The 12,485-nt window shown below is 45.8% G+C and overlaps 3 protein-coding genes across 3 annotated transcripts; 2 read left to right on the top strand and 1 right to left on the bottom strand.

The window, feature by feature from the left end:
* Window positions 1–3,519: 3,519 nt before the first annotated feature.
* SAMD00019534_026890 (hypothetical protein) lies at window positions 3,520–5,045 on the top strand (the record flags this gene model as incomplete). Its single annotated transcript, XM_012901987.1, has 3 exons — window positions 3,520–3,753; window positions 3,833–4,171; window positions 4,233–5,045. The coding sequence occupies 3 exons, from the start codon at window positions 3,520–3,522 to the stop codon at window positions 5,043–5,045; spliced, it is 1,386 nt and encodes a 461-aa protein (XP_012757441.1).
* Window positions 5,046–5,413: 368 nt separating this feature from the next.
* Window positions 5,414–6,513, bottom strand: SAMD00019534_026880 (hypothetical protein; the record flags this gene model as incomplete). The annotated part of the gene is made up of 5 exons (XM_012901986.1): window positions 5,414–5,541; window positions 5,625–5,739; window positions 5,817–6,015; window positions 6,106–6,229; window positions 6,324–6,513. Coding segments are annotated over 5 exons (756 nt in total), but the record flags the coding sequence as incomplete, so codon positions are not given.
* Window positions 6,514–7,533: 1,020 nt separating this feature from the next.
* Window positions 7,534–12,412, top strand: SAMD00019534_026860 (hypothetical protein; the record flags this gene model as incomplete). The annotated part of the gene is made up of 6 exons (XM_012901985.1): window positions 7,534–7,565; window positions 7,633–8,009; window positions 8,096–9,220; window positions 9,281–10,752; window positions 10,811–10,914; window positions 10,995–12,412. Coding segments are annotated over 6 exons (4,528 nt in total), but the record flags the coding sequence as incomplete, so codon positions are not given.
* Between the last annotated feature and the right edge of the window lie 73 nt (window positions 12,413–12,485).

Here is a 12,485-nt window from a genome sequence, read left to right as displayed (position 1 = left end):
GCTCTCCGCCCCCCGCGACTGGAGGTGTGACAAGCAGTCTCTCGTTAGCCTTTGGCACTGGCAGAGTGCAGTAGTAGCGTATGATCTCCAGCTCCTCTTTGGCCAGTGCCCTCGCGCTTAGTGAGTCAGATGATAGCTTGGGCGATGAGATCAGTATAGCATCGTTGGCAGCTTGTTGCTTGGGTGACATTGGGAGCACTGACGACTTTCTCAAGTTGATCGATGGCGCAGTGGTAGTAGCAGGACCAGTGTGACCAGGAGGTTTTGGCAATGGTTTGATCTTTGGTGATGTGGCCCCTGTCGGTGATGTAGGTTGTGATGTTGATCTGCCTGGTGTTGATGGTTGTGAGTCGCTTGTGGGTGTTGCTGTTGCTGTTGCTGTTGTTGTTGTTGTTGTTGTTGTTGGAGTTGTTGTATCAGTCTGTTGGATTTGGTTATGATGAGCGGGACTTGAGGTAAATGGTGTGATTGATATGGGAGTACTTGAGTTATTGTCGAGTGGACTCTGAAGTGGTGCTTTGGGCGTCAGCTCGGACATTATATCCGCTCTGGGATACGAAGGAAGAGGTGATTCTGTTGTAATATTTGGCTCGCTGTCATTGCTGTGATTGGTTGATATTGATATTGGCGTGAGGTTGTAGTCCTTGTCACTCAAGGAGGTGTTGTGGGGCGTGGCAAACTCGTCAAAGTCTGAGAAGGCACCAGTGGATGATGATGTGAAGTCTGTCATCTCTTCGTCGTCCATGATCGACGACAAGTCATTGCGGTCGACCGGAATGTTGAGCGAATCCTGGATGGCGCTGACCGCCTGCGATTTGGGCGACGGGTGGTGGCTATTGCGCAACAACTTGTGGTGCGCCAGCTTGTTGGCCAGGTTTGGTATGGGCGTGGAGTTGGTGCGTGTGTGTGATGCATTTAAGATGGCCAGCTTGCCTGCCTGCGACCTGGAGAGCAACGAGATGGTCTCGAGACTGGGCGACTCGACTGCGGGTGACACTACCAGAGGCGAGTCCATTGTAATGTTTGGCTGACCAGGAGTCGGGGTGGGCATCGGTGGGAGGGGCGGCAGTGGTTTAGCAATGGGGCCGCTCTTGACCAGTGTCAGCTTGGTGGGTGATGGTGTTTGTACATGTCGCGACAGGTCGTTGGACGACTGCATGATCAGTTTGGGCGACGCGGCCGCCGTCTGTTTCTCAATGATCGCGTTGATCAGGTGCAGTCGCTCCTTGCCCAGCAGCGAGTAGATAAAGTCAAAGTGCGCCTTGAAGAATGGGTATCGGCTGATGATGCAGTAGCATCGCTGGGCAAACGTGCACAGGTTGTTCTCAGTGTACTGCTTGCGGGGATCGCGTGGAGTGGTCGCCTGCTGTTTGCCAGATGTTGCCTCGGGGAAGAAGCAGGGCACCTCATCGATGGGCTCATTGTTCAATACACAGGCCACATAGAGGAGATGTTCGCCACCAGTGATCAAGAACATGAATGAAGTGTCTGAGCCCTCCAACTGAGCCAAAGACTTAAACATAATCGAGTGTATCTCTGATAATGAGTTTCTCTTTGATATCTGAATGAGCTTGATTCCATCTGGGAAGCAGAATCCAACAATCTGTTTATCATACTTGTTACTGTAGTATGTTTGATTGATTGATTGTTGGTGTTGATTGAGTGAGTGATCGAGTGAGCGAGTGATTGATCGATTGAAACATACATTGTGTCCGATGGGTAGGAGTAGAGTATCTTGGCATCATGAGATATCTTGTCACCTGGATTGATGGCCGTGTCTGATGATAATCCAACTACAATAAAGTGTTCAATGAGGCTACCATCACGCGTTGTCCGACTGCTACCCAATGAAAAGGCTTTGTTCGCTTGTCTAGAGAATGAAGGAATGAGTGAATGAATGATTTGAAGGAGATGATCGGAGGGCGATGATCTTGCTTACTCTCTCATTGATTTAGTGCTCTCCAAATCTTCATATTGTTGTTGGGTAAGCTCGTGTGCGACAAAGTCATTGTTGTCTTGTACTGGAGTGGTCGGCATTGGTGTTGAAACATGCTGCTGCTGTAGTTGTTGTGATGGTGATGGTGATGGTGATGGAGAGACAGTAACACTGTTACTTCTGTTCTCCTTTGAATGTACATCCATCTGATCATAAATGATTGTAGGAGTCCTGACTCCACTTATACTATTAGACGTACTGCTACTACTGCCACTATTGACAGACTCTATCATATCGTAAAGTAGTTATCTATATTGTATATTTATATTATATTATATGTGTAATTGATTGATTGATTGATTGATTGTTAAGATGATTTAGTTGATTGATTGACTATTCTTCTCTCTCTCTCCAATAATTTAATGTCCACACTACGCATTACCTCTTCAACTACTTCCCTCTCCTTCAAGAACAATAACAATAATAATAACAATAATAACAACTACTACTACTGCTGTTTGCTACAACTAGTACATCAACAGCACCACTACCAACGTGGTACGACCATTGTAATTGATTGACAATATGGTGTGAATGAATGAATGAACAAAGACGTGGATGCGGAGATACAACAATCAACACACATCGCCAACAACTTCATCTTCCTTCACACATCATATCAATTTCTGGTGAACACACCTCTTACTCATCTTCATGAAGATGAGAGGATATAGACACTGATGAATGAATGAATGAATGATTGATTGATCAATCACACCAATATAATATATTCAATTATTCTTTGTTGTCATTGTTGTTGATCAAACCTCCCTGTTGGTCGAGTCGAGAACAGAGAGGGAGACCAGTGATTAAATGACTTTTGGTTGACCAATGACCATAAATAGTTCAACCAACGAAACTTTACTACTTCCACACTGACTTAGTCACGACAGGAAGTAGTTTAGATCAATTTCTAAATTCATTACGTACAAGAAAGAGAGAGAGAGAATGACCAAGCCATCTGTTATCTTTGCATTATCTTTGAGACTCAACACAAACAAGCTCAAACGTACCACACTGACTCTGCAAAGCCACAAGTATGCCAATACCTAAATAGTCAACTTGGGAATAAGTTCAATAGATGACAGGTCCTGTAGTAGATCATTGGTCTCACCAAAGATGGGTGGACATTGATGGCTACTCGAGTCCTCCTCCATCTCACACGCTCACACACACAAAGTGAGAGTTGACTAATAGATCGATTATATCAATGTCTAAGTGTACACTTTACTTTCCTTTTACTGTAGAGATGTCCCATCTACTGCTACAGGTCCAAGCCATGTCATGGTACCCACCACCACATCCACCACCTTTGTTACAGGCAAGTAAGCTAGCTCTAGATAGGCCAGGAGACCTCATCACTTTCTTTAAGAAAAGACTCTTGGTCCACAAGACCATCTCGAAACTCCTTCCTTCCATCTCTTGATCTGGTGACCATTCATTCAATCATCCTCTTCTCCACCAACAATTATTATTATTATTATTATTTGTATACAAAGTATTGACTCAATCAATCAATCAGAATGTCGGCCATACTCAGGACAAGTAATAATAATATTATTCAGACTTCTCCGGTGTCCACAACGTCGACTACGACAACAAGCTCATCACCATCATCATCAAAAGAGAATGATCCAAGTTTGGCCAATCAGTTTAACAATGTGAAGAGGGAGAAGAAGGACAATCTAGGAAATAATAGTGGACCCAACAAACAACAACAGTCGACCCAGACAACTCCCGAGGAGGACAAGAAGAATGTATGTATCTTGCAAGTTGTTGAACAAATTCCACAAGCCATGCAAGAGAAAGGGTAGGTGTCCATTTCACCATCCCAAGACCAAGAACCCCCAGGGCAACGATATTGGCGAGCAACAGAGTTCCCAGTTGTTCAGCTTTGATGTCCATGAGCAGGTGGGCAAGCCTCACAAGATGACAAGGAATCATAATAATAACAACAATCACCAACTTGCCACATCGGCCCCCGCCGCCGCCTCCACGGGGTCCATCATTCAAACATGTTCCCAGCCGCTAGAGTATCATCCTGTTGTGATCAATCATACCACAGACGATCAATCGATTTCCAACAGCAACCAGGAATATCAATACTTTGGAGTAGTCGATGGTGATCCATCTCTTGGAAAGAGTAGAGATCTTGGAGCCGAGAACCGAGCAAAGGTATGTTCCATTAATCACTCAATCACTCAATCGATCAATCAATCTAATTATATTAATCAAGATATACTTCCAAAATCTTTGGTTTATGAAGGCTGTCCAAGTGGAGAACACTCTAGGTATCCAGTTGCCACTCAACCACATTCATCATCCACAACAACAACCCGATCCACTACAACTTCAACATGCAATGGCCTACCACCACTCCCTCCAACAACAACAACAACAACAACATCCACAACAACTTGATCATCAGCAACAGCAACAACAACAACAACAATATTACTTCTACCCACAGTATGGCTACCCATTCATGCCGCACACTGCCTACGGCTACTTCCCCACACAGCCCGCGATGAACAACTGCATGTCATTCATCACTGAAAATCAATCGACCAATGTACACATTGACAACGTCTACTTGAACGCCATCGACTCACAGCCGGACGACCAGTTGACACTCAGTGGTGATGTCTCGGTCAACACGTCGTCAGCTTCCGCCATGTCCTCAGAGGATCATTATTCCAGCTTCTCGTCCATGGATGGCGAGCTCTCTGAGACTCTGGCTGCCGCGTCTTCGTCACTGGCCAACTCGCAGCCCGACCAAGGATCGTCCTCTACGTTGTTGCTGCCTCAAGTCCATCTGAACCAACAACAGGAGGAGGGTGATGAGCAGGGCTTGCTTGAAGATGATGTTGAGCACCAGATCGTGATTAAGCAAGACCATGAGAGCGAACCAGTGATCGAGGAGCAAGGGTCCGAGAACCTCCATGACCTACATGACCTGCAGCAACACGTCACAGTCGACCATCAGTATGGATCGGCTGGTTGCGAGAATACCAGCATCGATCTTCTGCGCGCCCATTGCGAGCAGTAATAACAAACAATTATATCATCGCTTCATCATTACATTATTTGTTGTTATAGTTGGTATATGTTTGATTGATTGATTGATTGAGGGAGAGGAAGGATGAGTGAGTGAATGAATGTCGATGATGTCGTTTAATATTATTGGACTCCATCGATCGAGTAGTCTAATAGCCAATGGCCCTGTGGTGTTTCCAATAGCCAATGTCCACTGGACATTCGAATGGATTCGTTAATGAGTCTGATAGATTGTTTGAATGAATGATGAATGTAAGTTGTCCAACACCCAAACGCTGATCAGGTAGTAGTACGGTGTGTCGCCATTCCATTGCACACGGCATGATGATGTATATATATGTATTACTAATAAGTTAGTTAGTTTCCAAAGTAGAATGACATGAACAGCACTGTAAAGTTGATGTTGAATACTATCGCCAGTACATAGATTGTGAAGACCAGTATAACAGGGTAAAGGAACACGCTAGTATTATGCAGGAATGGTAAAGCTATTGATTGATTGAGTGAATGACGAGTCAGTCATCAGGCAGGTGATCAATGCCCAATGAATAGCCAATGCTGGTGGACTTACCATTGTATCCAAGAAACGTTATATAATAATAGTATACAATTGAGAGGAAGAACATCGAGTTTGATATGAATGTGGCTATAAGCTTGGTTGACATTAAGAATGGCAACAAGAAGAACTGAAGGGAAAATGATTGATTGTGATCAGTTAGCTAATGTACATTGATTGATTGATTGAGATGAGGATCAAACATACATGGATAACGTATAGTATGATAAAGAGTGGAAAGAATGAATTGCAGTGGATGTCAAAGGCGTACAACCATTCTACCTTCTGATCGACGCTGTGATGGTGTGAGGACTCCCTCAGGAATCTGTTGGACAGGAACCATCCAGCAGTAGCAGTGACCAATCCAACTGTAATAAAGTCAAAGAAGACTGCCCAGAACATTGTCCTGATGATGACGATGAAGATGGTGTTAGCAAGATTGATGCTGTGACCTGCGCTATTCAACTCGCACGAGTGTGGACACACTCAAACATACTTTATAATGTGTACAACTGATAGATAGTGAAATGCTATCGCGTATGACATTGATGCTATCGACATAAAGAACACTACTATAACTACAAATGCTGGGTCATCTCTTGCCCATTGATTCTTTGTCTCTGTGTTGTCATTCATTCGCAAGTGTCAGTGAAGTGTTCATTACTTCTTCATCTTGTTCATCTTCATCATCATCATAAACATCATTACACGTACGTTTATGCCATGATGTATTTCTATATACTCTAGCTGGATTGAAACATAGATAGAACATTATCCAAAAGGTATACTCAATGTCCATCTGCGGGTAATGCATAATCCTTCTAAAGTATTCAGGTACGAATCGTTTGAATCGAACAGAGTCACTGTTCAGTGATGATGATGTTCTAGTAACTCCTCCCAACATCTCTATCTATCTCTCTATCTATCTCTTTTGTATGTATAAATAATAATAATAATTGACAAGTGTAATAATCAATGATGTCATTATGAAATTGAAGTTGATCAACTTCGTGGTCAAAAATTTGTGTTGTGAAAGGGTTTCTGCGAGGGTATGTCTGTTAGGGTATGTTACCAGGGACAACTCATTCAAGATGGGCACACTGATTACTGCTTCATTCTATCGGCTGCCGCTTGCCAGCAACGGAGATTATGCAATGTACAATATTCCATATGGATATTATTGCATGACAACCTCAGTGCATCCTGGATACACCCATGTACAACTCATTCGTTAACAACTTCGAACCGAAATTGATAACTACAACAAATAGGACAATCATAATATTATTACATGAGTAAGTAAAACATTCATTAGAATGATATATTATGTGCATTAAAGTGTGGTTGATCATTCCACAATGATGAATGTAATGTGTGTGTGGGTACACTCACATGATCACTAAAGGCCCTTATTTAAACTATTCCATTGATTGAAAGGTCACTGAGTGGTGATAAAGCCCACCCCTTAATACAATCAATAGTACAATATGAAGAGAGAGGGTAAAGTAAGTGTTTAATGAACCAAGTATACATTGTTCCAATCTAGATGGATATATAAATAATTATCAGATTAGGAAATAAATTAAATCAAATCTCAATCATCAATCAGATCACATTTTCCAATGTCTTTTTGGAAAGATCACTACGGGTTTATGCTGATTTTTATTATTCTCTGTTCTAGTTTATCACTTGGAGTTAAATGTAGGCATCATCACTCACCATCCATCGTTCATCCATCTAACCAACAAACAAACAATAACAGCATCAGCAACAGCAGCAACAGGGAGTGAAGGACATCAATGTTCAATTTCATGTCCATTCAATCAAATATGTTGCCAACCATTGAGTCATTTGCCTCCAAAGTGCATTGATAAATGTACATTCCTCAAGTGTGATTCAGGATGGTCATGTTTGGTGAGCTCTGATGGTAGACCATATTGTCATCCTGATACATCAGTAACTTCTTCGTCAACAACAGCCACGACAACAGTGTCAACTCAATCAACTGTTGCGACCACAGTAGCAAGTACTGGTGCAAGTGCAGGATCTACTGTTGCCTCGACTTCAGTGTCAACTCAATCAACTATTGCCAGCACAGTTGCCACAACAACCAACTCGCCAACAGCGACGAGCACATCCACAGTCGCAACAACCACTGTGTCAACTCAGTCCACAACAGTGAGCACGGTTGCCTCGACCACGAGCGGACATGTGACTGGCTCTACGACTGCATCGACCTCAGTGACAACCACTGTGTCCACAGTTGGATCTGCCTCAACGATCACTCAATCAACTTCGGCCTCAACAACAGTCTCAATCGGATCTTTGTCCTCAACAACAGCTTCCACCTCGTTGTCCACTCAATCAACTGTTGCCTCGACAACAATGAGCACGACCACGGTAACTACCACTGCCATGACGACTGGACCAGTTGTCAATCACTGCATCAACATCTGCTAACTTCTCTGCACAGCCCATATCGACAGCTGCCAGCACAACAGTGTCAACTCAATCAACTGTTGCCAGCACAACGGTGAGCACTCGCGGAGCATCAACTGTAGCGTCGACGGTGGCCTCAACCACAGTGTCAACTCAATCAACTGTTGCAAGCACCTCTGTGAGTACAACAGTCACATCTGGTGGCACTCCAACATCGACCACTGTCTCGACCACAGCCTCGACAACTGTCACTACCACCGGCGCTGGCTCAACCATCACTCAGACTACAAGTGCAACGACCACTGTGACGACAACAGAAACGGGCACAGCGTCAGCAAGCAGCACGTCAACTGTTGCCACGACAACAGTGTCCACTCAGTCCACAACGGTGAGCACTGTTGCCTCAACTGTCGCACAAATACCTTCGACTGTTGCAACGACCACAGTGTCAACTCAATCGACAACAGTCACCACGACAGCTACAACTGGCCGCCCAACGTCCACAACAGTTTCGACCACAGCGACAACAACAGCCACAACAACTGGGCTTTCATCGACGATCACTCAAACAACGTCAGCGACGACAACTGTGACAACAACAGCTACAAACCCAGTAACGTCGACTGTTGCCACAACAACAGTGTCCACTCAATCAACTGTTGCCAGTAACACGGCTAGCACCACACTCAGACCAACGTCAACCAGTGCCTCAACAACAGTCACGACAACTGGTGTAGATTCCACCATCACTCAGACCACCACGGTGACAACGACTGCCACGGGCACTGCCTCTAGCGGACCAACAACCACAGTGACAACAACAGCCACCACTACTGGTCCATCATCTACCATCACGGCAACAACAACGATGACATTGGCTTCAACCACAGCATCTACAACTGGACAAATCACATCGACTGTTGCCACCACCACAGTGTCAACACAATCGACAACTGTCAGCACCATTGCCAGCACAACAAACAGACCAACCTCGACTGTGGCCACCACAACTGTTTCCACCCAGTCAACTGTTGCCAGCACTACCGTCAGTACCACATTGAGACCAACGACCACGACAGCCTCAACCACAGTGACAACAACTGGTCAAGGTTCGACAATCACTCAGACGACAACAGCCACGACCACCGCCACGGGTACTGCTTCTGCTTCAAGTGTGTCAACAACTCAAACAACTACGGCCACTACAACAGGTGCAGCATCAACTATAACAGCAACAACTACGGTGACCACAACTGGAACTGCATCTGCATCTGGTACTGCGACAGCCACAACATCAGCAAGTGCATCGACAACAGTGACCACGACAGCAACAACAACTGGCGCAGCCTCGTCGATCACTCAGACAACAACTGTCTCGACCACATCAACTACAGCACCAACCACTGCCTCAACGACACAGACCACAACAGCGTCTACCACCGGACCGCTATCAACGATCACTCAGACAACAACAGTGAGCACGATTTCTGGTGTTCATCCCACCTCAACCACTGTGTCGACATCAGCCACGACCACTGGTCCGCTATCAACAATCACCCAAACGACAACTGCTACCACCACCGCCACGACTACCAGTAGACAAACAACCACTGTCACTACCACTGCCACAACAACAGGTCCAGTGTCGACAATCACTGCAACAACTACTGTTACTACTTCAGGCACTGCATCTGCTACGTCAATGTCGACAACGGTATCCACCCAGTCCACAACGGTCAGTACTGTTGCCACGACCACAATCAAACCAACAAGTACAACGGCATCAACCACTGCGACTACCACGGTCTCGACAACTGGTCAGGGTTCCTCGATCACTCATTCGACCACAGCGACTACCACTGTGTCAACCTCAGCCACCAGCAGTCCAACTACTACAGCGACGACTACAGTCACCACAACTGGTGCCGGCTCCTCAATCACTCATTCAACGACAGTGACTACGACAGCCACAGATACCAGCAAGCCCACAACAACTGTGTCGACCACAGCCACAACAACAGGTCCATCGTCCACCATCACAGCAACAACGACTGTTACTACCACCAGCACCTCAAAGCCAACATCAACTTCTGTTAGTACAACAGTGTCCACTCAATCCACGATTGTCAGCACTTTTGCCAGTACTACTCTAAGTCCATCCTCCACATCGGCATCAACCACGGTCACAACGACTGGTCCAGATTCATCTATTACCCAGACAACGACTGTCTCGACCACATTCACTAGTAGTCCGACGACCACCGCTTCAACAACAGTAACAACCACAGGTTCGGCTGGAACAATCACTGCAACAACAACGGTATCCACTGGTCCCACAGCATCATCTACCATATCTAAACCGACACCAACACCAACATCGACATCTGCCACTACAACCGTGTCCACTCAGTCGACCACTGTTAGTACCCTGGCCAGTACCACACTCAGTCCAACAAGTACAACAGCATCAACAACTGTCACAACAACAGGTCCAGATTCCTCGATCACACAGACCACCACAGCAACTACTATTGCTACTGGTGGATCCACAACTGCCTCGACAACAGTAACCACCACAGGTCAAGATGGATCAATCACAGCTACGACAACAGTGTCAACTGGTGTATCCTCATCCACACCAACACCAAAGCCACAGGTCACATCGACGACAGCAAGCACCACAGTGTCCACTCAATCGACCACTGTTAGTACTATTGTCAGCACAACACTCAGTCCAACCTCAACCACGGTCTCAACAATAGCAACTACCTCAGGTGCAGCATCGACGATCACTCAAACGACCACAGCAACAACCACGGCAACAGGCTCTACCACCCAAACCACAACTGCCACTACAACAGGTCCAGTATCGACGATCACAGCAACAACTACAGTTTCGACGACATCGACTACAGCATCACAAACAACCCAAACCACTCAATCCAGTACTGCATCATCTCAACCAACAACGACAACAGCGTCCACAATCATGTCTACCACAGGACCAGACTCGACTATCACTCAAACAACAACAGCCACAACAACAGCCTCGATCACCAGTGTTATTACCCCAACACCTCGCAAGTACTATGACATCAAGGGATTCGTATTTGAGGACCTCAACACAGACATCAAGCACCAGGACAATGAGCCATTTATCGCCGGTTCCACCATCACTCTGAAGAAGAAGGGTAATGTGATTGGAACACAGGTGACCACGGCCACCAACCCATCGTACATCTTTATAGGCGTGGAGGAAGGTGATTACTGCATGTCCGCTTCAGTCCCTGATGGATACGCAAGGGCCAGCGATACTAGTGCGGACAACGCGTTCAATGCCCAAGGTGACGACTTCTGTTTCACACTCTCTGCTCACAGGGATGTCAATGCATGCTTTATAATGATCAAATACACCATCAAGGGATACGCGTTCGATGATACCAACAAGGATAACATGTTCCAGCCTGCCACTGATCAGTTGGTCGCTGGATCGACCATCACACTAAAGAGGAAGAGTGATGGCAGTGTTGTCGGCACGCAGGTGACCACGGCCAACAACCCATCATACTCGTTCAAGGAGATCCCAGTTGGAGAATACTGCATGTCCTCAACAGTGCCATCAGACTACAACAGACTCGGCGTGGTCAACACAGACAACTCATTCAATGTCGATGGTTCAGTCTACTGCTTCTCGCTCAGTGGTGCAGACAAGGATGTCAACGTTGGATTCAGATTGAAGACATTCGAGATCAAGGGATATTCATTCGATGATGGCAACCTTGATGATATATTCCAGCCTGCCACAGATCCATTGGTCGCAGGATCGACCATCATGCTCAAGAAGAAGAGTGATGGATCAGTTGTTGGTACTCAAGTGACCACAGCCACCAACCCATCATACTCATTCAAGGATGTACCCATTGGAGAGTACTGCATGTCGGCCACAGTCCCACCAAAGTACAACAGAATGGGTGTAGTCAATTCTGACAACGCATTCAATGTCGATGGCTCGGATTACTGCTTCAAGCTGGACTCTGACAAGGATGTCAATTCTGGATTTAGGATCAGGAGGTTCGAGATCCTTGGATATGCATTCGATGACGACAATGATGACAAAACATACCAACCGGCCACTGAAGCCCTGGTCGCTGGCTCCACAATCACCTTAAAGAAGAAGAGTGATGGTTCTGTAGTCGCCACTCAGGTCACAAAAGCGACCAACCCGTCCTACGTATTCAAAGGGGTGCAAGCTGGAGATTATTGCATGTCTGCCACAGTCCCATCCGACTATGACCGTCTCTCAGTTGTCAACGCAGACAACTCATTCAATGTTGATGGCTCCGACTTCTGCTTCATATTCACGGGTGTGGACATTGCTGTCAATGCTGGATTCAGGAAGAAGAGGTTCGAGATCAGAGGATTCACATTCGATGATGA

The sequence above is a fragment of the Acytostelium subglobosum genome (assembly GCF_000787575.1).
Source record: "Acytostelium subglobosum LB1 DNA, scaffold: scaffold4, whole genome shotgun sequence".
NCBI lineage: Eukaryota > Evosea > Eumycetozoa > Acytosteliales > Acytosteliaceae > Acytostelium > Acytostelium subglobosum.
The sequence above is the reverse complement of the archived record's forward strand: the minus strand, read 5'-3'. Positions and strand labels throughout refer to the sequence as shown.